Source organism: Bidens hawaiensis, unplaced genomic scaffold (genome assembly GCF_021521415.1).
Source record: "Bidens hawaiensis isolate Kalapana, Puna unplaced genomic scaffold, B.hawaiensis_p1.1 tig00007433_1, whole genome shotgun sequence".
Taxonomy (NCBI): Eukaryota; Viridiplantae; Streptophyta; class Magnoliopsida; order Asterales; family Asteraceae; genus Bidens; species Bidens hawaiensis.
Window position 1 is genome coordinate 143,173 of NW_027491520.1, and position 23,832 is coordinate 167,004.

Consider the following 23,832-nt stretch of genomic DNA (forward strand, 5'->3'; position numbering starts at 1 on the left):
TTTTTTCGTTATTATGTGTTTTTTTTCATTGACATGTCTTTTTCCTCGACATTATATTATATTTTTTCGTTATTATGTACTCAACATTAAGCTATATTTAACTCAACATTGTGCTATATTTTACGATATATTGTGTCTTTATACTTATTCTAGATTTAGGAGACTATATATGATAACTTAACCCATCTAGTATTAATATGCTAACTATTTGAAGAAACGTGGATCTACTCGCTGGTAGCAGATCTACTTTCCTCGGGTTTTGATTGTACTATTTCACCGATGGTTCTTCTGGATCTGTGTTCTTCCACCTACAAAATGAACAGCGCCGTTACTTACCCCTCAGAAAGGGACAGAGGGGTCCTCTTTGGGGTAACTCTCCGGCGTGAGAATAAGTATGTGTAGGAGAAGATAATAATGTGAGAGTAAGGGAATTGGGAGAGTATTGCTTAATAGCTGAATACTGTATGTTACTCTGTATGATTATGTGATTGTCTCTCTGTGTATGAGAAAATAACTGACTAGGGCTGCCTGTCAGTGAATGTAATTGAATATGCTTCAATGTGAATCAATGTGTCTGTAACTGTGTACGTTATGATGTATTTATAGTGCTAGGGTTTCCACTGATTGAGCTAAAACCAAATTAGGGTTTCGTTGGCCTCCTCCAATCGATTTGTGCCACGTGTCCTTTGGGACACCTGGCGCTTTCTCGTTGGTTGTAATCACGTGGTAGCACATGTGTCATGCTGAGTTGTCGACCTTTCATTTAGCAGCTGTCAACATCAGCATATCCTTATTCCTTAAAAAGATGCCTTCTGGAAAGTTGTCTGACATGCACAATCAAGGTTGCCCAAATCCTGATTTGGATAAGGACGAGGTTGATTATGTGCACGTGTGATATGCGCCCATCCTGAGGATGCGCGAGGTCTTCTCTTTATTCTCACGCGCAGATATTTCATGCGTAGATGTGATACGCACAAGCATGTAATACGCGTCACGCGCGGTTGCCCCACGCGCATGGGTGGGCATGTATAATGCGCGAGCATGTGATATGCGCCGCGCGCGGATGCCCCACGCACGATGTGATATGCATAAGCATATATGATGCGTGAGCATGTGATACGCGCGAGCATATGTGATGCGTGAGCATATGTGATGCTTGAGCATATGTGATATGTGCAAGCATGTGATGCTTGAGCATAAGTTTTGGCTTTGTGCCTTGATAATATCTTTGACCTCTAATGTCTTGTATATATCTTGTGGGTTGACCCGCCCCGCTCGATGTTAAGGCGGGTATATACCTCTTCAAGCCCCCCAGTCTAATGTGTGTCTTATCTCGCGCGAGCGCGGTAAGATAGATATTAGACTTACTGATTTGGTCTTTTAAAGGGGTTTTGTCGTTTTTTTGGTTGTTTCCATCATTGCGCGAAGTTCTATCCATTTGGTTGAAAACGAATCGTCTGTGTACGTGACGGTTGCTGACGTGGGTCAGTGATGGAGACGTGTCAGACATTTCGTGTGCTCGAGGTGCTACAGTTGCCTTTCGTGTCCCCTCACATGCTGTCAGGGACACGTGTCGCGCTCGCATTGGTCCGTTCCTGCGAGTGGGGGCGCGTGAACTCTGGCAGCAGCCGTATAGTTTCCTTTCATGTCTCCTCACACAGTGTCAGGGACACGTGTGACGCTCGCATTGGCCAAGACCTGCGAGTGGGGGCGCGTGAAGTCCGTTCAGCATCAAAATTTCTCTCTCCTGGGCCTATAAAAGCCAGCCCTTAGAGTTTTTATCCTTCACCTTCTTGCTTATTCTTCTAAGCTTTTCTTTCTTTGTCTTCTGATTATCCTTTTTTTCTGCTTCCCAAATATCTGTTCCTCAGAAGTTTCCGTTTGATTTTCAGTTGTATGTCTGATAGTTCGGACTCCTCAAACCCGTCGATCACCTCAATCGTTTCTCGAAAACGCCGCGTGAAATCCGTAGTGATGTCGACGTTGAAGAAGAAAGGCAAGGGGAAGAAGGTTGCTGAGGGCTCATCGGAGGAGGTAAGGAGGACCAAGGTGGTGAGGAGGTGGAATGAAATCCCCTGCAAATTGAGGCAGGCTGATCTTGACAGCCTTATCGCCTCTCAGGGCTTTCCCACCCTGTTTGGCTGCATGTTGCCTGGGGCCGGGCAAACGGCGGCGGACTCGCCTGCCGGCTATATATCCCTATATAGCCACTTTTTCACCCACTGCAACCTTCGTCTCCCGATAACAAGGTTTGTGGGTGCACTGCTGAAGTTCTATGGGATTCATATATCCCAAGTCCATCCATTTGGACTCGTGCGCGTGACTCACTTTGAGTTCATGTGCAAATCCCAGCGCGAGGAGCCCACTCCTCGGCGCTTTCAGTATTTTTACAAGCCCAAGATCCAAGACAATTGGTTCTCTTTTATTCCTCGCAGTCAGAAGGTGAAGTGCTCCACTGTTTCATTCAAGAGCCTTCATGACTGGTCTGAGAGGTTCTTTTACATAAGGGCTGGTGTGATCCCCATCCGTATGACCATGCGCTCTATCTCTTCTGCGCCTGCGGATGAGGGTGTCCTCAAGAACCCAACTGGCGCCTGGGTTAATAAGCTGACCACTGAACCATCCCCTGCCAAGAGCATTCGCGAGGAGGCGCTGGTGGGGGTCGGCATGAGTAAGCTGTGGGCTGACAGCGCGCTTGAGCCCGTAATCCAAGTCGACGGGTTGTGTAAGTTTATTTTATTGCTTTATTTCTTTTTCTGCGCGAACATAATTCTTTTTGCTGATATCACTTGACTTCTTTTTGTGCAGTCACCAAGGATTATATCCACGCCGCTTATGATGATCAAGTGGAGGGTGGTTCCGTCGCGCTTGGCGCTGGGGAGGTTGGTTTCCCTGATCGCTTCGATGACATGTTCATCCTTGTGGATCTGGAATTTAATTTTGATAGCGACGCGCCTGGTAAGCCTTCGCACTTATGCTTATTCCTTTAGAATACCAAAATTTATTAACAGTTCTGTTGCTTGTATTTGCAGATGCGCTCGAAAACTATGAGCTGGAGCTCGCGGAAGAGGAAGAGGAGGCGCCCCTACTAAAGCGCAAAGCTAAGGGGAAATCTGGCGCAGGGGGCAGTAAGAGACAAAAGAAAGATGACACCCCTGTCGCTCATCCCCATGCTCAAACGAAGGAACCTAAGGAAACCCAGGTGTTTACCACCAAGGGTTCTTTAGCTTCCCTGCCTGTGAAAGTGGGCAGACCTCCTGTCCACTTGAGGTATGGTGGCGTCACCTCCTCCGTTCGCGCGGCTGAAGAGAGAAGCAGTGCCGCGCCTGCGACAGGTATACTTTGCTTATCTTCATCTGATTGAATTATTATTAAACCTTTGCTCCTTTGAATGTTTGCAGGACCGGCGACGGTTGCAGATCAATCGCAGGCGCCACAAGGTGCTGAGGCTGCGCCGGGGTCTGCTTCGAAGTCCCCCGTTCTACCCTCTGAGAAGGGTAGAATGAACTTTATGGCGATGTTCGCCGCGCGAACAGAATTGCGCCAAGGTATGTTTTGCACATTTGTCTTCTGAATTTTTTCTTTTGGATCCAGTCATAAACCAATTTTCCTTGTTGATTTGTTCATAGGAGTTGTAGCTGGCGTACAAGTTGCTGGTGACACTCCTGGCGCCGTTGGCGGCGCCGCTGGTTCTGGTCCTGCTCCTGCTAGTGCTGATTCTCCCCTTTTTGGGATTACAAAGGAGCAGGAAGCCGTATTGCGCACCGAACTGGCGGCGTCGAGACCTCCCTCGCCTCCTCCTACGCGCAGCCCTCTCCGCGAGGCTGGTTTGGAGCCCTCCAGGTCGCAGGAGAAGAGGCCTATTGAAGAAGATGAGGAGGATGAGGGGGCTCAAGCTGAAGACTCCTTGGGAGACCGCGCCAGCCCTGCGATGCCACAAGAGTTCGCAGCGCAGACTTCTGGTGGGGCTGGCGCTGACTTTTCTGCTTCATCCCCGCAGGTATGTTTTAATTTGTTGCTCCGCTGCGCGTACCTCCATATAAGTATGTTTTATGACTTAGAACATTTCTTGTGTTTTGCAGGAAGGTGACCCCGTTTACCGCCCGAGATGGAATATTAATGAAGACAGTTCCTTCCAATCCATGGGCGTATGCGAGGACTTCTGGGCTCATGCCGTGCCTCCTACTGAAAGGAGGTATCAGGAGGAGCGCACCCGCGCGGACTTGCTGAACGACTATATTTTCGCCGGGTCGGCTTTCTTTGCTGCTTCCCAAGAGCTTCGTCGTGATTATATTAAAGTACGCGATGCTCTTGTGGAAGCCCAGCGAGAGGCTAAGGTGGCTGCCTGGAACCTTTCTGATGCTCGCGCGCGAGCTGAGAAACTCCAGGCCGAGCTCAGCGAAAATCGAGCAAGTGCCAACACCGCCTTTATTAAGCGCGGGCATGAGCTCCAAGCTGCGCGGGAGAAGCAGCAGGTGGCGGAGGCCGAAGTTGCCAAGTACGCGCGGAGAGTGCGTGTCTTGGAACAGCAGGCTGAGGCGCGTGACCAAGCTATCGTCCAGAGTATCACTGAGAAATCATCACTGGAGAGCGAGGTTGCGCGCCTGAAGAAGGAGTTGGCGGTCGCGCAGGCCGATAGAGATGAGGCCTTGGCGACGGCAGCGTCCAGCCAGGAAGCACTTGATGCTGCGCAGGCGGAGAAAGAAAAAATTTTGGCGGCAGCAGCGTCTGATAAAGAGGAGCTAAAAAAGACCAAGGAAACTGTTGAGTTATTAAACTCCCAGGTTCCTGCCCTCGAGACGTCTGTTGCTGGCCTCGCGCAGGATCGCCAATGGCTGGTGTCACAGGGCATGACTCGTTGCGCTTTGGCGATGAAATATTCTGCCGAGTTTCAGGCCCTTGTGATGGACTGCAATGCTGCCGCGCGCTTGGTGGGTCGAGCTGAAGGGTTTACGGATGGGTATGAATATGGCATGTTGAAGAAAAACCCATCCGAGTACCCTTACAAGAGCGACGCGGCCTGCGCGGACATGGCCGCGGTGGGGGAGAAGTATATGAATACTCCCATCCCCATCCTTATGCAGGTACCTTGACCTTAATGAGTTTTACTTGATTAATTTTCCAAGTGTTTTGTACTCAATACTTTTCTATTGATTTGCAGATTGCTGCGCTTGCTGACCAGCCTGACCTCGGCGCGCTAAAGAAGTTACTCGATGAATGCGAGGGGGCTGGTGGCGATGATGGTGGCGCGGGGGATGTTGCCCCTGCCAGCGGTTCTGGCGCGGCGAAAGAATCTGCTCCTGACACCGTCGTGATAGAAGACTCCAATGAGGAGGAAGAACTTGACTATGGTCAGTTTGGAGATGAAGAGGAGCAGGCTGCGCCAGATGCCGAGGGCGATGATGAGGATGATGAAGAGGCTAATGTCAACGTGGAGACTTGAGAAGCCCTTCATGTTTTTATTTTTATTTGTAATTTGTAACTCATCATACTTGTAAATTTCAACGCTATGGAATGAAATTTGTTTTCCCTTTTTCACATCTTGCGCATTTCCATTCATCTCTTCATGTTTGCTTGTATAGATATAAGATATGCTTGCACGTTAAAATAAGAACAAGGTTGTAAGGAAATTATTCACTTAACCATAGTCCTATTTTGTAAGTGGTTTCGCAGTATCTTGTTTATGCTGACACGCGCGATGACTTTTCACTATTCCTTTTTTGCGCCTCGTTGTCGCGCGTTTTTTATATGGAATTATGAGTTTTAGCCATTACATGTCAGCATGTGTTACTCAGATATCCACTCTTATTCCATGCGCGACCTCGACCTGAGACCTCAACAACTATGATTTGGCATGTACTTTGCCTTAGTTGTGTTTAGGGATTTTTATGATCAGGCTGCGCGGGATGTAAGATGGATGTTTGTGAGTGTTTTGAGCTAAGGCTCTTTGTTTTGGGCTAAGGCCCTGACGTTTTTAGAGTTAAGACTCGTTAACGTGTTTGAGCTAAGGCTCGCGCATGTATGTTTTACTTCGTTTTATTTTGGTTTGAAGTCAATATAGTGTTGTCATATTGCTCCAAATTAATAAAGGAAGTGTGAAACATGTATGCAAAGGTAATAGAACAAATATTGAAAGATAGCGCGAATCATCATTCATGATGGCTTAAAAGCCTTGATTACATATTTGAATTTTTACATGAAACATTTTCTAAGCTGTGCTGCATTCCATGCGCGCGGTATCTTTTTTCCATTCAAATCTTTTAAAGCATACGCGCCTTTCCCCAATTCCTCTGAGATTTGATAAGGTCCCTCCCAATTGGGGGACATTTTTCCTGGGGGTATAGCGCGGCTAGCTTCATTGTTTCGAAGGACAAAATCATTTTTCTTGAAGTGACATTCTTTAACGCGCTGATTATAATATTTTTCCAGCTTTTTCTTGTATTTGGCTTCATTGATGATAGCCGCTTCTCTGCGCCCTTCAAGCAAGTTAAGGTCCAATCTTCTTTCGCGCTCGTTATCAGTCTTGCTCATCATGAGTACCCTATGGGATGGGCATCCAATTTCTGCTGGGATCATAGCCTCTGTCCCATAGGTTAGGCTGAACGGGGATTCGCCATTGCTAGTTTTGCTTAATGTCCTGTGCGCCCACAGGACATTAGGTAACTCTTCGACCCAAGAATGGGATTCTCCCTCCAACCTTTTCTTCAGCCCATTTAACAAACTTTGATTCGCGCGCTCCACTTGGCCATTCCCTTGAGGGTGGTAGACCGAAGTGAAGATTTGGTTGATGTGCAATTCTTTGAGCCAGCTGGATATCTTCCTGTCAGTGAATTGTTTGCCATTGTCGCTCACAATTTCCATAGGAAGACCAAAACGGCAAATGATGTGGCTCCAGATAAATTGCTTCATCGCCTCAGCTGTGATTTTTGCTAGTGGCTTGGCCTCAACCCATTTTGTGAAATAGTCTATCGCTACTACCAAAAATTTCACTCGCCCTTGCGCTTGCGGCAGGGGCCCCACAATATCAATGGCCCATTTGTAGAAAGGCCATGCAGAGGTCACCGGAATCAAGTTGTTCTTTGGCCGCATGGTGTTTGGCGCGTAGCTCTGACATGCCTTGCATTTTTGGATTTCTTTCAGCGCATCCAAGTACATGCCTGGCCAATAGTAGCCTGAGCTCATTGCCTTGGCAACCACCATGCGCGGGCCAGCGTGTATTCCGCAGATTCCTTCGTGAATCTCCCTAATCACATAGCTTGCTTCTTCAGCATCCAGGCATTTCATGAGCGGTCCCAGGTAAGAGCGTCGATATAATGTACCATCAAGTAGTTCATAGTTCTGCGCCTTGTGTCTTATCTTTCTCGCCTGTGCGCGATCGTCCGGTAACTTCCCCTCCTTCAGGAATTCCATTATTGGAGTGATCCAGGATGAATGGGTTGTATGAATTACAAGGACAGATTGCGTTTGCACTGACGGGTTGCTCATCACTTCCACCCTGACATCTTTGCCAAAGTGATCAAAATTAGTTGAAGCCATCTTACTCAACGCGTCAGCAGACTTATTTTCGCTGCGCGAGATGTGTATGATTCTGAAGAAGTCAAACTGTTCAACGAGCTTTTTTGCCTGCTCTAGATATAGAGGCATTGTGTTCTCCTTGGCGTCATAAAGGCCGTTGACCTGAGCAGCTACCAAGTAAGAATCAACATGGGCCTCTAGCCTTTTAATTCCAAACTTGCGCGCAATGCGCAGACCAGCCAGCAAGGCTTCATACTCAGCCTCATTGTTGGTACTCTTGAAGTCCAATCTAATAGCATAAGTATATTCATGATTATCAGGGTCCACCAGTTTGAGGCCTGCGCCGGACCCTTCGCTGTTGGAGGCTCCATCAGTGAATAGCCTCCAAACATCTTCTTCATCATTTGCTCGCGGAGGGTCTACCTCGCGCTGAGCTTCTTCAATCTTTCCCTCTGGGATTTCCGTGATGAAATCCGCTAAAACTTGACCCTTTATTGCTGGACGGGGCTTATAAGTGATCGTGTGTTCACCCAATTCCAGCGCCCACTTTGTCAGCCTTCCGGAGAGCGCGGGGCGTCGCAAGACTTGCTGGATGTTGTAACCTGTCAGAACTTCAATCGGATGACCATTGAAGTATCTGTGAAGCTTGCGCGACGCGTGTGTTAGTGACAAAACTAACTTTTCCATGATGGAATAGCGCGTCTCAGGGTCTGTCAGCACCCGACTCACATAGTATATTGGCGTTTGGATCCCCTTGCGATCCACCAATAATACTGCGCCGATGGCGCGGTCTCCAGCTGACAAGTACAATGTAAGGGTTTCGCCAGGAAGTGGGGCTGTGAGCGCGGGCAACTTTATGAGACATTCTTTTATCTCACTGAAAGCTTGCTCAGCCTCAGGCGTCCACTTGAATTGGCTCTTCTTCAAGCAGTTCCTCAAAGTGTTAACGAATGGTGTAGATTTGCTGGCGTGGTTCGCTAGGAACCTGTTGATTGACACCAACCTACCATTCAGCTTCTGAACCTCTTTCATGGTGGATGGTGAAGGCATGTCAAGGATGGCTTCCACCTTTTCAGGGTTCACCTTGAAACCATCCTTAGTGACCATTACACCAAGAAATTTCCCCTCTTCCGCGCCGAAAGTACATTTGCTCGGGTTGAGCTTCATGTTAACTTCCGTTAAGCGCTGAAGAGTTTCCTCGATGTCTTTGAGCATTTGTCTCTCCTCCCTGCTCTTGATAACCAAGTCATCAACGTAGACTTCTAGATTTCTTCCGATTTGTTCACTGAAAACCGAATCCATAAGTCTCTGATAAGTGGCGCCCGCATTCTTTAAACCAAAGGGCATTTTTGTGTAACAAAAAACACCCTTGTCGGTTCTGAAGGCCGTCTTGTCTTCGTCTTGTGGTGCCATTTGAATCTGGTGATAGCCTTTGTAGGCATCCAGGAAACATTTGAGCTTGAATGGTGCCACGGAGTCCACCTTTGCGTCGATGTTTGGGAGGGGGTAACAGTCTTTCGGACATGCTTTGTTGAGGTCCTTGAAGTCAATACACATCCTCCATGACCCGTTGCTTTTCTTAACCATCACAGGATTGGCTACCCACGTCTGGTATCGAATCGGGCGGATGATGTTTGTGCGCAACAGGTCTTCAACTTGCTCATTCATGGCCTTCGCCTTTTCATCCCCCATGATTCTCTTTTTCTGAGCAATTGGCTCCACCTACTTGAACGTGTTAAGAGAATGTTGCGCCAAATCTCGCGGGACCCCAGTCATATCGGAGTGTTGCCACGCGAAGACCGACGTGTATTTTGCGAGCAACCTTTTCATTCTCAATCTCGTTTCGTCTGAAATGGTAGCGCCAATTGTGACCGTTTGCTCTGGGAATTTTGGGTTTAAAATCCACTTCTCTGGCGCATTGTCCGCCATTGGAAGTTTCATTCTCCCTTCCCGCGGCGTACTTGTCACTGCGCACAAATGATCGCGGTAAACAAATGTTACGCCTGTTGGTGTAGGGAACCCCAATGCGCCGTGCGCTGGCGACGGTACAGCATTAAATTGGGCAATCGTTCCCCTACCCAGGATCATATTGTGGCATGACGTGGTGGGCAAGACCAAGAAGTTGACAACTTCGGCTCGCTTGTGCTCATCATCCCCCATAGTTAGTTCAAACTGAATCTGGCCTAGGGGATGGATGATTTCATTTGAAACACCACAGATTGGTGCGTTCACAATTTCGAGCCGCGCTTGGTCTGCCGGGTCTAACTTTCTGAAACATTGCTCATACATAATGTCAGATTCGCTTCCAGTGTCCACCAGGACCTTTGACACTTCGTAATGAGCAATGTGTGTGGTGATGACGAGAGGACTGCTTATTGAAGGGCCTCCCCTGATTCTTGGGAAGATGACTTGCTGCTCGCGCCAATCTCCGTGGATTTGCGCGCTTCTCTTTTTTGACGTCTGCCCTTGTCGTCCCCCCTCAGCCACACAGATTCTTTTGTATTTCTTGCTGGCAGAGGTTCCTTCCGGTTGCTCATCTTCTATTCTTTGGTTTTTCACCAAGTGAGCCAGCCTGCCTGATTTTACATCCTTCTCGATCGCATCCTTTAAATGATGGCATGAGTCGGTGTTGTGGCCCGGGGACCTGTGAAATTCACAATATTTGCCACTGTTTTGCGGTCCCTTGTAGTGTAGTTGCTTGGGGGGCTTGAATTGAACATTCTCAGTACTTAACACCTGTGAAGGTGTTTTAGTGAGGGGAGTCCATATTCTTGGCAGAGGTCTGCTAGGATCTCTGCCGCCCTCCCTCTTGTCACCCTCCCCGCGATTACGAACATCTTTTTGGGGCTGGGGTGAGCTTGGTTGCGCTTGCTTTTCTGCGGAAGAAAAACTTGTTGGCTGCAACCTGGACCATACAGAGTTCTGTTTGGCCCTCTTCTCTTTGCTGCGCGGTGATTCAGCCTGATGCGCTCTTTCTCTTGCCCTATCTTGGGCAATCTATTTTTCATTTCTCGCGAAAACTCGCGATGCTTCCATTAGTTTTTCCCAAGTGGTGGGCATACCATCTTTGCTTACGAGAGCTCGGCGGAGTTGATCACTGCGCGCGCCTTGTATAAAGGCCACACGCAGGAGCTGCTCGGTTATACCCCCGATTGCCAGGGACTCCTGATTGAAACGAGTGATGTAATTTTCAATCGTTTCATCATTCTTGCGTACGCAGTGCATGATGTCATCAGGATCGCGCGTGTGCCTGCGCTGCTGTATGAAGTGGGCTTGGAACTTTTCTAATAGTTCCTCGAACCCATCAATTTGCCCAGTCGGCAAGCTCTCGAACCATACCCGCGCTGCGCCCGTGAGGCAGCGAGCAAACATATGACACCATGTTGGCATCGTCCAGCTCTCTAGGTTTCCCGTGTTATAGAAACCTTGCAAAAAGTCATCTGGATCTGTTGTGCCATCATATTTGCCCAGACCACTTGGCATCTTGGTCTTGTGTTGGATGGGAGCCTGCGCGATGCGCGCAGTAAACTTTGAGTGTTTTACCAAGATGGCTGGTCTGTAGGGTGTGGTTACGTCCACTTGCCCTCTGACCGGTGGGCTGTACGGCATGTGCAGATCCCGATCTGCTCTGGCTCCAGGCGCCATGTTCACAGGCGCGCGGAGCTGTGAGCCTCCTGCATGAGTATCTCGCGTCTTCCTCATGCTATGCACTTCTTCATCACTGAACTCAGTGTGTGCAGTGTGAACAGAATGTCCTTCTTCCGGCGCGCGCGGCCTTTTTGTAGTCTGCTTATCAAACGCTTGCCTTTGTGTTTGGTCGGCTAGCTTTTTCTGTTTGACCATTTCATTGTACTTTTCCAGTAGACGCCGCTGCTCGTTTATGAGCCATTCATTCGGATCATTCGTTTCTTCTTCTGGACCCATTGGTCCTTTCAGTTTCGCGCCGGCAAGATTTTGTAACGTGAGATCGTCTGGAGGAGTTTCAGTCTGCCCGTGAGGGGTTGTGACGAAGGGACGGTTGCTGGTGGTACGCGTAGAATCACGCGGAACCCTCAGAACCTGTTGTCCGTCGTTAACACCCTCACGTTCAATATCCTCCAGAGCTTGATCAACGTTACGAACGCCAGAAACCATGGTGATTGATTTTTTTATGTAGATCTGATGAGATCTGATTGCCGTTTGTAACAGTGGATGGCGCCAATGAAGAAACGTGGATCTACTCGCTGGTAGCAGATCTACTTTCCTCGGGTTTTGATAGTACTATTTCACCGATGGTTCTTCTGGATCTGTGTTCTTCCACCTACAAAATGAACAGCGCCGTTACTTACCCCTCAGAAAGGGACAGAGGGGTCCTCTTTGGGGTAACCCTCCGGCGTGAGAATAAGTATGTGTAGGAGAAGATAATAATGTGAGAGTAAGGGAATTGGGAGAGTATTGCTTAATAGCTGAATACTGTATGTTACTCTGTATGATTATGTGATTGTCTCTCTGTGTATGAGAAAATAACTGACTAGGGCTGCCTGTCAGTGAATGTAATTGAATATGCTTCAATGTGAATCAATGTGTCTGTAACTGTGTACGTTATGATGTATTTATAGTGCTAGGGTTTCCACTGATTGAGCTAAAACCAAATTAGGGTTTCGTTGGCCTCCTCCAATCGATTTGCGCCACGTGTCCTTTGGGACACCTGGCGCTTTCTCGTTGGTTGTAATCACGTGGTAGCACATGTGTCATGCTGAGTTGTCGACCTTTCATTTAGCAGCTGTCAACATCAGCATATCCTTATTCCTTAAAAAGATGCCTTCTGGAAAGTTGTCTGACATGCACAATCAAGGTTGCCCTAATCCTGATTTGGATAAGGACGAGGTTGATTATGTGCACGTGTGATATGCGCCCATCCTGAGGATGCGCGAGGTCTTCTCTTTATTCTCACGCGCAGATATTTCATGCGTAGATGTGATACGCACAAGCATGTAATACGCGTCACGCGCGGTTGCCCCACGCGCATGGGTGGGCATGTATAATGCGCGCGGATGCGCCGCGCGCGGATGCCCCACGCACGATGTGATATGCATAAGCATATATGATGCGTGAGCATGTGATACGCGCGAGCATATGTGATGCGTGAGCATATGTGATGCTTGAGCATATGTGATATGTGCAAGCATGTGATGCTTGAGCATAAGTTTTGGCTTTGTGCCTTGATAATATCTTTGACTTCTAATGTCTTGTATATATCTTGTGGGTTGACCCGCCCCGCTCGATGTTAAGGCGGGTACATACCTCTTCACTATTTATTACTGCTATAGCCATGACATGTATGACACCAAAGTTACATATCTTTTTTTTCGCTTAAAGTCGTAAAATAATTAAACTACGTTATAAAACCAAAACACAACTCATTAATAGTAACATCTTTATTCATTGATCACGAATAACATGAGTATTGACATGGGTATTTGTTTTTATGATCTTGGATCGAGCTAAAACTCTTGTCGTTATCCGGTTTGCAATATCATATATAACTTTATTATTTGGATTACTTGATCTTCATGAACATTTAAATGAATGTTCGGGAAACAAATTATGAGGAGTTTATTATTATTATTATTATTATTATTATTATTATTATTATTATTATTAAGAAAACGTTGGTTTATTTCAAGAAGGAAATTGTTTTTCTTATATATATGGATGCATTGATTTATATATTTATAGCATCAATGAAATACTAGACACTAAACTTTAGGTTAAGTGATAATAAAATAGTTTACAATACAATCCATAACATTATAACAATGAGCTATATATCCAAAAGCTTATACTCCGTATATTACAAACGAACATTGAAAGTAGATAAATATAATTTGATACATTAATCCAACATATTCTAACTTGGAACAAACTTCTTGTTTAATTGTATATAATACTAGTTTAATTATGGGGGTGCACCTCCTATTAAGAAAGAGTGGAATTAAGCTAAACCATGGCCACAATTAATCACATAATATGCAGCTTATTTACTACTTAAGGAATTCGTTTCCTTGCAATATATAACATGTAAAGACATAGCTAGATGGATAGATAGATAGATAGATAGATAAAACATGTTCATCTCACAACAGCAAGACATGTCAATGGCCTTTTTAACTCAAGAGAAAGCTTTAGGCACTCTGAGAGATCAACCTTTGTAGATGGAAGCCACTTGTATTGTTGGAGAAGTCTTGCCAGCCATAAGTTGACGGTGGCTAACCCGAGTGACTTCCCCGGGCAAACCCTACGGCCAGAACCAAATGGTGCTAGCCGTAGGTCTGAACCCATAACCGGGAATTCTTCGTCTATGAACCTTTCGGGATTGAAGTCCCATGGATTTTTCCATATGGATGGGTCATGTGTGATAGCCCACATATTAACCATAGCCGTGGTTCCAGCCGGGACAAAGAACTTGCCTAGTTGAACGTCGTGAGTAGATAGGCGAGCCCATGAAAGCAATGGTCCTGGAGGATGCAACCTAAGCACTTCTTTGACTATGGCTTGAACATAAACAAGATTTGGGATGTCTGAGTCTTGAACATGCCTATGTTGGCCTACAAGCTTCTCAATTTCATCCTGAGCCTTTGCTTGAATGTCTTGGTGCAAAACCATTCTTGCCATGATCCATTCGAGAAGAATCGCAACTGTATCCGTTCCTCGAAATATCATCTCCTATACGGATCGATAAAAGTTAGAAAAATGTTATTTAACTCATAGACAAAATTAAAAAAACACAATTATTTCACTAAAATTTATGACATCAAGCATTATGAACACTACATATAAAGTTGGGTATGCATGATTGCATGTATATGCCCTAGTTCTTTATATTGTAGAAAGAGAACAATAGTTCAAGAATTCTAGTAAAACCAACTTTTAAATCAGCGATAGGTATGAGTGGCAATTTCTGACACGCTACGGATTATCAAGAAGTTATTTTTATTTATCTTGTCTAACTAATTTCACAATAAACAATACAAGTTGACATGTGTACGTAACTTGTTTAATTAAAGTTGTCGTGCTTGGGTTGTATTATAACATAGTTTTTAGTATCATCAACCAATTTACAACTTGATTGCAACCTACAAAAACATGGATAAGTTATACGGTTTTGAATATGTTAAGGGTTAGGATGATGTTATTACTTATTATACAAATATTTAAGTTCATTAGATAATATGCCATCCTGACATGGGTCACCCTAGTGATAGCTATGTTTTATGAAATTTATATTATTCTATTTTGAATTATGACATTCCATAAACTTGAGTAGTGTGTCTTCAATTAATGTAGTCTTAATAATATTTATCATTCTTCAAACATTTATTATGTCTTTATAAAGTTATCTATACTTAAATAAAGCTAGTAATGTGCCAAACCAAGGATAATAAACCTTTGTATTATTGAGGTAGCTAGTAACTAGTGTAGTCAAAGTTCCTTCCATACATGTACACCTCAAAAAGTTTTCTATTCTACCAACCTTAACTTTTGACCAAAAGATAGAAAACTTTTAAATTATTTCCCTTACCTGTCTGACTATATAAAAGTGGTTCATATCCAACATTCTTTTTTGAAAAGTGATCTCAAAATATCCATGAAAGATACTAAATAAATGATTTTGGGACAACACCCATCTACTTGAAAATATCTTCATCATTAAACAATGGATTAACCTCACTTTTTCTCTTAGAAAGATAAGATTTTATATTAGTTAATTAGATGGTCAATTTCACAATTAAATTTTCAGAAAACATACCCACTTTTGGCAAACTTATGTATTGCATAAAATGATACTTCTATCTACTTTTGCTTCAATAAAAGCTTACCTCCTAGAGTTAATTGTAAAACTAAGTCAAGAACTGACACCCTTGATTTTGTTATATAAGAAATATTACCGGATTATTAATATTAGCGAATTAATTATGTACGGATGTTGTACCAGTTTTACGTTATAATATCAAGTCTTACATATACATAATACACTATATAATGACATGAAGTTTATATACATGCGTATCAATAAAAAAATTATCATTAATTAAACTATATATATATATATATATATATATGAGTAGCTAGTGTTAAGTTAGATGTAACCTTTGCATGTTCATAGAGAAAATTATGGGTAGTTGCTTCATGTTATGCATATGAGAGGAAAATATGGCTTAGAGAGAGAGAGAGAGAATGACTAAATATGTGTGGATATAGGTATACATATATTACTAGAGAGAGAACTAAAAATATAGAGAAAATGAAAGAAATATTATATATATATAAGAGAGAGAGAGAGAGAGAGACTAATTACCCAAAGGACGGCTACCATATCAGCATGGGTGAGTTGATCCTCTTTAGGCAAAGACAACAACACACCAAGAAAGTCATTTTGGGCATTGTTTATACCTTCACCACCTCTTATTCTTTCTTCAATAACTTGACCTACAAGTCTCTTGACTTTCAAAGTCAACTTATGGCATCTCCTCTTGAGTCCGGTAAAGTCCAAAACCCTAATTGGAAAATAATCTCCCCAATGAAATTCACTTATCAACTCATATCCTTCTTTCACCATAAACCCTAATTCTTCTTCCATCTCTAACCCTAATCCACTACCAAACACACTCTCTATAACATTTCTCAATGAACCCTTTTGTAATATCCCTTTTAACTCCACAACCCCTCTCACACTCATCTCCTTTAACACCTTTTCCATCATTTTATCGCACACACGATGTCGAAGACATTCGAGACTCGACACCCTTTTGGGAGAGAACATATGGTTTGCAGCAATCCTCCTTAGATGTCTCCAATACATCCCCGAAGGGGCAAACCCAATGGCTCGCTCAAACATCAACAAAGTGGCTGATTCCTTTATAGGACGGTCAGAAAAGGCGCTACCACACAAGATTTCCTTAGCAGTCTCAGGGTCACTTGTAATAACCACACGAGTCGTGCCAAGGCTAAAAGCCATAAGACGAGTAGCGCCCATCGAGCTAGCTATAGATGCAAGCTTTCGATGAGCATGAGGACCCATTTTAGGTAAGATACCTAGGAAAGACCAACCGACCGGACCAGGTATCTTAGTGGGGTTTGAATTTGGATTTCTCCATGCGAACCCACCGGGGACTAACCATATGTTAAAGAGAAGTGGGAAAAGAGACACAAGAGAAATAACAAAGAGATGTGGGAGTGAGAGAATGAGAAAGGCTACCACTAAGCATAGGACTAGAAGAAAGAAGCTTGCATTTACAAATATTTTCATTATCTTAGATGAGACTTATGTAATTAGTGCTTAATCTAGATATGATGTGTACTGAGAAACATTGCATGTGAGGTGGTTTGTATATATAGTGCATGGAAAGCTTGGTTCTTGATATGATTTGTTAACCTAACCATAGTTAGTTAGTCATGTGTCTTTGGAGTTACTTTCCTTTTTTAATTCCTCTTTTTTCATTTATCATCTATCTTTCTAATGTTTTCAATTAGGTATAGATGGCTAGATTCATTCTAGTAAGTATATGGTGTTGTATCATCATTTGATATGATTTAATCAATAAAATAATAATTTTTCAAACGTACCATTGTCTCAATATTTAGGATTTAATAGTTTAAATGAATCTAAGACTATTTGTTTAGAAAATAAACAACCCTGATTTTACAAGAAAGTTCATTTAATGTGTTCAAAACAAAAATAAAATAATTATTAGTGAAGAATATTCATGAAAGCCGCATTAAAAAAATACATATGTATTTGGTTTTTGCAGGGTTGACAAATCGTATCTAATCATGTTTTACATGCTAGAGACAATGCGATTAACACGGACACTAAACTTGAAAACGATTCATTTAACACTTAGATTGATGGTTTGAGCGTTAGCCCTGCTTGCGGTGCGCACATATGATGTATATATGTGTGAACCCTCGGGTGGGCAAAAGTGAAATTGCACTAATTTTGACGTTATTTTACTAATCTCGTGAAAATAACGTTAAAAGTGACGGACGGTTAATCAGGCATCATGTAGTGGCGTTGATAGCTGAAAGATAAGGGTACATGCACCGATCAGCCGGTGTCTCGATGATTGAGTGCTATGTGCCTTATGTCCAAGGCTTGATGCAAAACTACTATCGAGCCGGGGGTCTCACCGGAAGCAGCCTCTCTATCCCTATGGGGTAGAGGTAAGGCTGCCTACATCTTACCCTCCTCAGACCCTACCATAGCTTTGCTATTGGTGGGATATACTGAGTACGATGATGATGATGATTGATGGTTTGAGCGTGACATATATATGTTTTATGTATCAAGAAGGAGAAATGATAAACCATAGCTTCTTAAAATTACATAGTGTACATTTTGCTAAACATATTTTATCATGTCTAAACAAGTATCCAATTCGCTCACTCTAGTTTATTGGGTGTGTAGTTAATAACGAGTCTTATTATGGCCGGATCTAACATAATGGTGTTAAACTCTGCCTAATAATTTTCATTATAATTTATTTAAATCATCTAGTGCTTCTAATTACTTTCATTATTAGCTAGTTTACTATACAAATTAGTATAATTATATCTAAAAAGTTATGATGTTAATTAAAGAGTCTCGTTTCCTTTTTTATAGAAGCTATGATATATCATGATAGTAAAGAATTAAATTGGCTCGAAAGTATTCTTTCTTTTACAAAAGAAGTTTGTGAAAAGTATACAACATAAGATTGACTTTTAATAAATTATTTATGCAATAACAATTTATATATTATAGCAATTAATTAATACTTTTGTTCATGAACTCTAATTTGGTCCACTACACTACAACAAATTAATGGACTTACAAACTTTTTTATTTGTATATATATATTTTATTTTATTTTTGTATGAAGAAACTATGTGTGAAAGACTAAGTTAATCAATACATTTATGAGGCAAACAAATTTTATAGTTCTCCACTTTTCCGTATTTAGTTGTCATCTTGTTTGCAATTATGTTAATTAACATACACACAAAAAACTAAAATAATTATTAATTCTTTATAGTTTTGAAGTAATTAATATAATTGAACAATAAAAAATATAATAATAATAATTATTTTTATTCCCTGTATTTCTCTTATATTTTTAAAATTAAAATTATATATATATATATATATATATATATATAGGGTTGGTATCATTTAAGAACTCTAAAAAAGTTAAGAACTCTTAGGAACCCTTAAAAACCAAATAATTTTTTAATTTTTTTTATATATTAACATTATTTAAGAGTAGTTTTATCATATTTTATATAAAAAAAGTTGATTACATATATTAATCACAAGTTTACATATATGTAAAATTTATGTACTAACAAATTTACATATGTGTAAAACAAAACATAGATACGTATAAAAACTAATTTTCAAAATTGTAATCGTAGATATAGATATAGAAAATGATAAAAGTACTCTCAAAGAACGTTAACATACAAAATTTTTTATAAAAAATGTTAGTTTTCAAGGGTTCATTCAAGTTCTTAAATAATTTAACAGTTCTGTAATGATACTAATCATATATATATATATTTCTACTTTTTCCCACTTGGTTAGTGAATACCTCTAATCCCATGATTGTGACTACATTCAAATTTGGAGTTAGCATATAGTGTCCTTTATAAGAAAACATAAAGTGGTATATTTTGGAACATATTATTTATCGAAAGCCTAAATTTTCGTAAAAAAGCCATTTTTGTTATGTTTTGTTTATGTTTATTGGGTAAAGTGGTCCAGCCCTCATCTGAATGGTTCAGGCCCAGGCCATTTTAGTTTTGGTTTGGTTTCATTTGATCCATTTTTATCTTACCAATATACTTGTTAATGATTTTATTATTTTCTATAAATGGTAGTAATAACAAGTGTTTTAATTAAACAGTTTAAAACCAAAAAAATCTTTAATTGCATATTGGCATATTAACTCATGAAAGATGTAAAATACGAAAGGAAAATTGAATATTAATAATTGGTTTGTACTTTGTAGGTGATAGTTTGAATTATTAAGATCCAATACTTCTATTGAGTTGTAATTCTATTTTACATTTACATATATGGTCAACATGTAAACCATGTCATTATACCTAGACCATAGGTGCCTTATATCATCAAGTTTAACGGTTAATAGTGCATCCTAGCTTTAAACTACATAATCGCCAAATTGGAACACTTTTTGCAAGTATAATCATAAATGATAAAAGAAAAGTGTTACATAAATCATCATTTGAGTTTTAATTACAAACCGTAATTACATGTCAAATTAAGGTGTATAGTAATGTGACTAGACGTCTAGATTCACCTATTTTAAAGTAAGGATCAAGAACTAGACCTTACAACACTAGTTTCGTCACTCAAGGCAGTCCGGTATTGTTTTATCTATCAACCGGACCAAAACTTTTTATGACTAAGCGAAGTCATGGAATAACATGAATCGTTCCTTTTACAAGAGGAAATTGCATAAGTGATTGCTCCTATACATCCAAATAAAGTAAACTCCAATATCATAAATTTAAATGCTAATCCCAGATCATAACATACAAACCCATTGGTGTTTCAACTTACAACTAACTACACAAAAGAGCCAATCCCAACTAGTCACATTATTATAATGATAATAATAAATTCTTAAAAAGAAAACCAACACAAATATCCCATAAACAAACCAAATGTTTAGAAACAATTATATGTTTGTTTATTTAATAAGTTAATAAACATTAACATATAAAAAGGGTTCATTTAAAAAAACCTAGATGTACAATTTTTTTTCAATTGAACAAATGAACATATGAAACAAATTAATTTGTTCATCAAAATTAAGCTAGTTAATTTTGTGTTTGCTTACTTGTTTATTTTATTTTATTTGTTAGTTATAACTTATTGTCTTGTTGGCTCATCTAACATTAGTCATTGTTATGCTGCGACAGTTTGCTTACTTCGTTCATTTATGTTCTTTTGTATCCATTTAGAACATTAACTAGCGAACAAACACTATTTATGTTCTTTCATTGTTTGATTAAAGTTAAACGAACAAACACAACTTCTTGATTCGTTTTGATATTCGTCAAGATTATTATATTCGTCAAGATTTTTATATTCGAAGAAACCAAGAATCACCATTCACCTTTTATAATGATGATTAGGGTCCATTATGCAAATCCATTGTAGTCCTTAGTTGCTCTTACTCAAAAGACCACTCAACTTAAAAAATATATAAAATCAAATCTAGCCTCGTGGTCCTCCTGCATCCGCATGATTAAATTAACTCGCCCACAAATTAAAAAACTTTAATAATAAAAAATAAAACAAAGAGCAAAAGAGAAGACCCACTAAATATCAAATTAATTAGTGAACCACTTAACTAAAGCAAATGATCATAACAATAATAATGATGATATAGAAATAGATGGATCAACTTAAAAGGAGATCTGTAGAAGCATGTAATCTTTACTGCTGATTAAATAATATATAAATTGACCAATAAAAGACTATTAAAGTTTAATTATATAATTATAGTTCTAGGAACATCCATTATTTAGAAAATAAGTGGGATTATGTGTCCCAAAACTTTTGATCCTTTAGATTAAAATAATACAAAACCTTAGTTAAACCAATTCTGGATTAACACATATCAACCTAAATGGTGGATATAATATTAAATTAACCCAAGTAATGGTTCTTTCCAGCTATAGCAGTATGCTGCCCATGAAGTTGCCACTTTACTTGCCTAAAAGAGAAAGTTACATGTAGGACCTGCTGCAACTATGATTCACTAATTCATCTACTCATTCAACTATACTTAAAAACTATTGCTATTTTATTATGTTGTTGTGCCAAAATAACAACTTGTAACAAGATTATTTAACACACAAGACAACAAATCGTTTCTCGCGAAAATCTGAGTGTGTTCATCTTTGTTGGCTCTAATGCAAAGCAAAGTCGTAGATATACTCTGATTATCGAGTTTTAAGTAATTTGTTAATAAATGATTTTCAATTCATTTTTATTAATTTCAATTTAATCATCACTCTATGAATTATCATTCTATGCAAATTATTTATCTTCTATGATAAATTTCTCTCTTGGCACAAGACACTTTATTGCATAAAAAGAAAAAACAAAAAAAAATAGAAAATACATTTTTTTAAAAATTGAAAGATTTAAAATCCAAAGAATGGTTAGTATGCAATATTTATTCATCTCTCTTAACATTCTAAAAAGATAAATTAAATTAAAATGTTTAAAAGTAAAAAAAAAAAACATGAACATTAGTTTAATTGTTTATAACAAGCATTAGTATGCAATGGGTAAAAGTTTTTTATGATGTTAACTATTGATAAAAGTAAGAAGCAACAAGCAAATTGTATAATGAAGCTTTCACAAAGTAAAATAAGTTAATGAAAACATAAAAAAGTCAAAATTTGGCAACATACCAGATACACATCACTATTTTACTGGCAGTGCACTTTAGGAAGAACGTTTCAAAACAAATTAATGCGCTAGAGCTAAGTTGGTACACATCTTAGCCATTTATATGTAGTGAACATCTGCATGGTAACTTATTTCGATGGTGGTGGCGGAGGCACATTAGACTTGGCCATCCCTACCCATGCAACAATCCCCACAGCCAGAATTATCCACCCAAATATATCATACTTCAAATCACTGCTCTTCTTTTTAGCAGAACTCTACATAAAATAATAGTCAATAAGTCAAAACGTTTGTCGAGCAGCAACAACCGGTCTACATTGCAGTAATCAATGTGAAACAAACTTTTAATTACCCACCCGTTGTGGCAGATTATAAATTTCTATTCATTTGAAAACTTAATTATGAAAAATTTATATAAACAAGAATAAGCAAAAGCAAATGGATGCCTACTTTCTATAACTGAAACTAGAATGGCAAATTCGACCTATATATTTATGAGTTGGTTGATACATGTTATTTATTATCGCTATCAGGTCAAATGAGTAAAATCAAAGTAAACTAATTTTAAGTTAAATTTAAAAGTGTATTCTTAATGTGTGAACCATTTTATTTTAGTGAAAAAAAAATATGACACTACAACTATTTAAAAAAACTTCAAAAACAACTGGACAAGAAGTGTTTCCAGTCAGCCTGACATGAAAAGTTTGGATCCATGTAAAAACTACATTTTTAACCCATTAGTCCATTACCCAACCCGCCCATCTTGCCGCATCAACCTAACACCAAAAAACGAAATATGTGTATAACCTTAGCGCTTGAAGATGCAGCAGGTCCTCCACCCAATGTTTGTTGAGCTTGAGCAAGTCCTCCATGTTTGTGGATCTCCTTGTGCAACTCAGGTGCCTGCAATATTATGTTTTAATAAACAAAATTCATGTATTTGTGTGGAGTAAATTACTATTACATAATGATTAACATGTGTCCAGAATCCCAAAAGATGAATCAAGAAATATGCACGAAGCACAGGCCATTATTAAATGATTGCCATAGAAAAGATTTACCTTTGAACCTTAGATAACTAGTAACTAATTTAAACTATTACATAATTATTAGATATGTGTCCAGAAATTCAAAAGACGAAACAAGAAAAGATGCGCAAAGCACAAGCCAGTGAGCCATTATTAAAATAATTGCCCTAGAAAAAGATATAGTTTTGGACCTTAGATGACTGGTAACTAATTTAAGACTGTTCTTTCTAAGACTAACTATATGCTTGATTTGGTAAATAAGCTGACAGGTTGCAACTGCCTCTTAAAAGTATCAACTGAGTTTATTTACTGTTAACAAAGACTAGTAAGCATTTTTCAATTGAATTCATTGATTGTTAATAAGGACTCTAGTGAAACTTCTCATGTTAACTTATGTTTTAGGTGGTAAACTGAAAACTAATGGTGAAACTAGCAGCTAATGCCTAATAGCAGATTTAGCAATATCACTAACTTTAAAGTTAACATAACACACAAATTTAACTGCAAAATATGTACATCTGCCGAATAAAAGTCAAGATATTATCATATGAAAAGAGTTAAATAGCATAGGCATCAGCCAGTGAACCGGTTGGCGGAGAGTTAAGTCATGTTCGTTTATTTAATAAACAAGCAAACATGAACAAATTTTTTGTTCATTATGTTTAACAAACAAAGATGAGCACACGTCTCATTCGTTCATTTAACTTCGTTTATGCCTGTTCGCCTACATTCATTTATATTCGGTTGTTTACATGTTCATCAAAAAATCTGTAGGCCCGTTACAATCTAGTTTAGTTTTATCAAATTAATATGTCACCA

The 23,832-nt window shown here is 40.1% G+C and overlaps 1 protein-coding gene and 1 long non-coding RNA gene across 2 annotated transcripts; both read right to left on the bottom strand.

The window, feature by feature from the left end:
• Positions 1-13,512: 13,512 nt before the first annotated feature.
• LOC143635332 (cytochrome P450 78A5-like) lies at positions 13,513-16,804 on the bottom strand. The gene is made up of 2 exons (XM_077103193.1): positions 15,854-16,804; positions 13,513-14,220 (listed from the first exon to the last, which is right to left on the bottom strand). Exons 1-2 carry the CDS (start codon positions 16,802-16,804, stop codon positions 13,627-13,629), a joined length of 1,545 nt encoding a protein of 514 aa, XP_076959308.1. The 3' UTR covers positions 13,513-13,626.
• Positions 16,805-21,900: 5,096 nt separating this feature from the next.
• On the bottom strand, positions 21,901-23,128 carry LOC143635333 (uncharacterized). Its single transcript, XR_013154037.1, has 2 exons — positions 22,793-23,128; positions 21,901-22,242 (listed from the first exon to the last, which is right to left on the bottom strand). It is a non-coding gene; the product is annotated as an uncharacterized LOC143635333 (long non-coding RNA).
• Between the last annotated feature and the right edge of the window lie 704 nt (positions 23,129-23,832).

Excerpts from the sequence above, each read along its gene's own strand:
- LOC143635332 (XM_077103193.1), bottom strand. The coding sequence starts at position 16,804 with ATGAAAATATTTGTAAATGCAAGCTTCTTTCTTCTAGTCCTATGCTTA. Across the intron at positions 14,221-15,853 it reads ATATGGTAGCCGTCCTTTGG|GAGATGATATTTCGAGGAAC; the intron begins GTAATTAGTCTC and ends CGATCCGTATAG.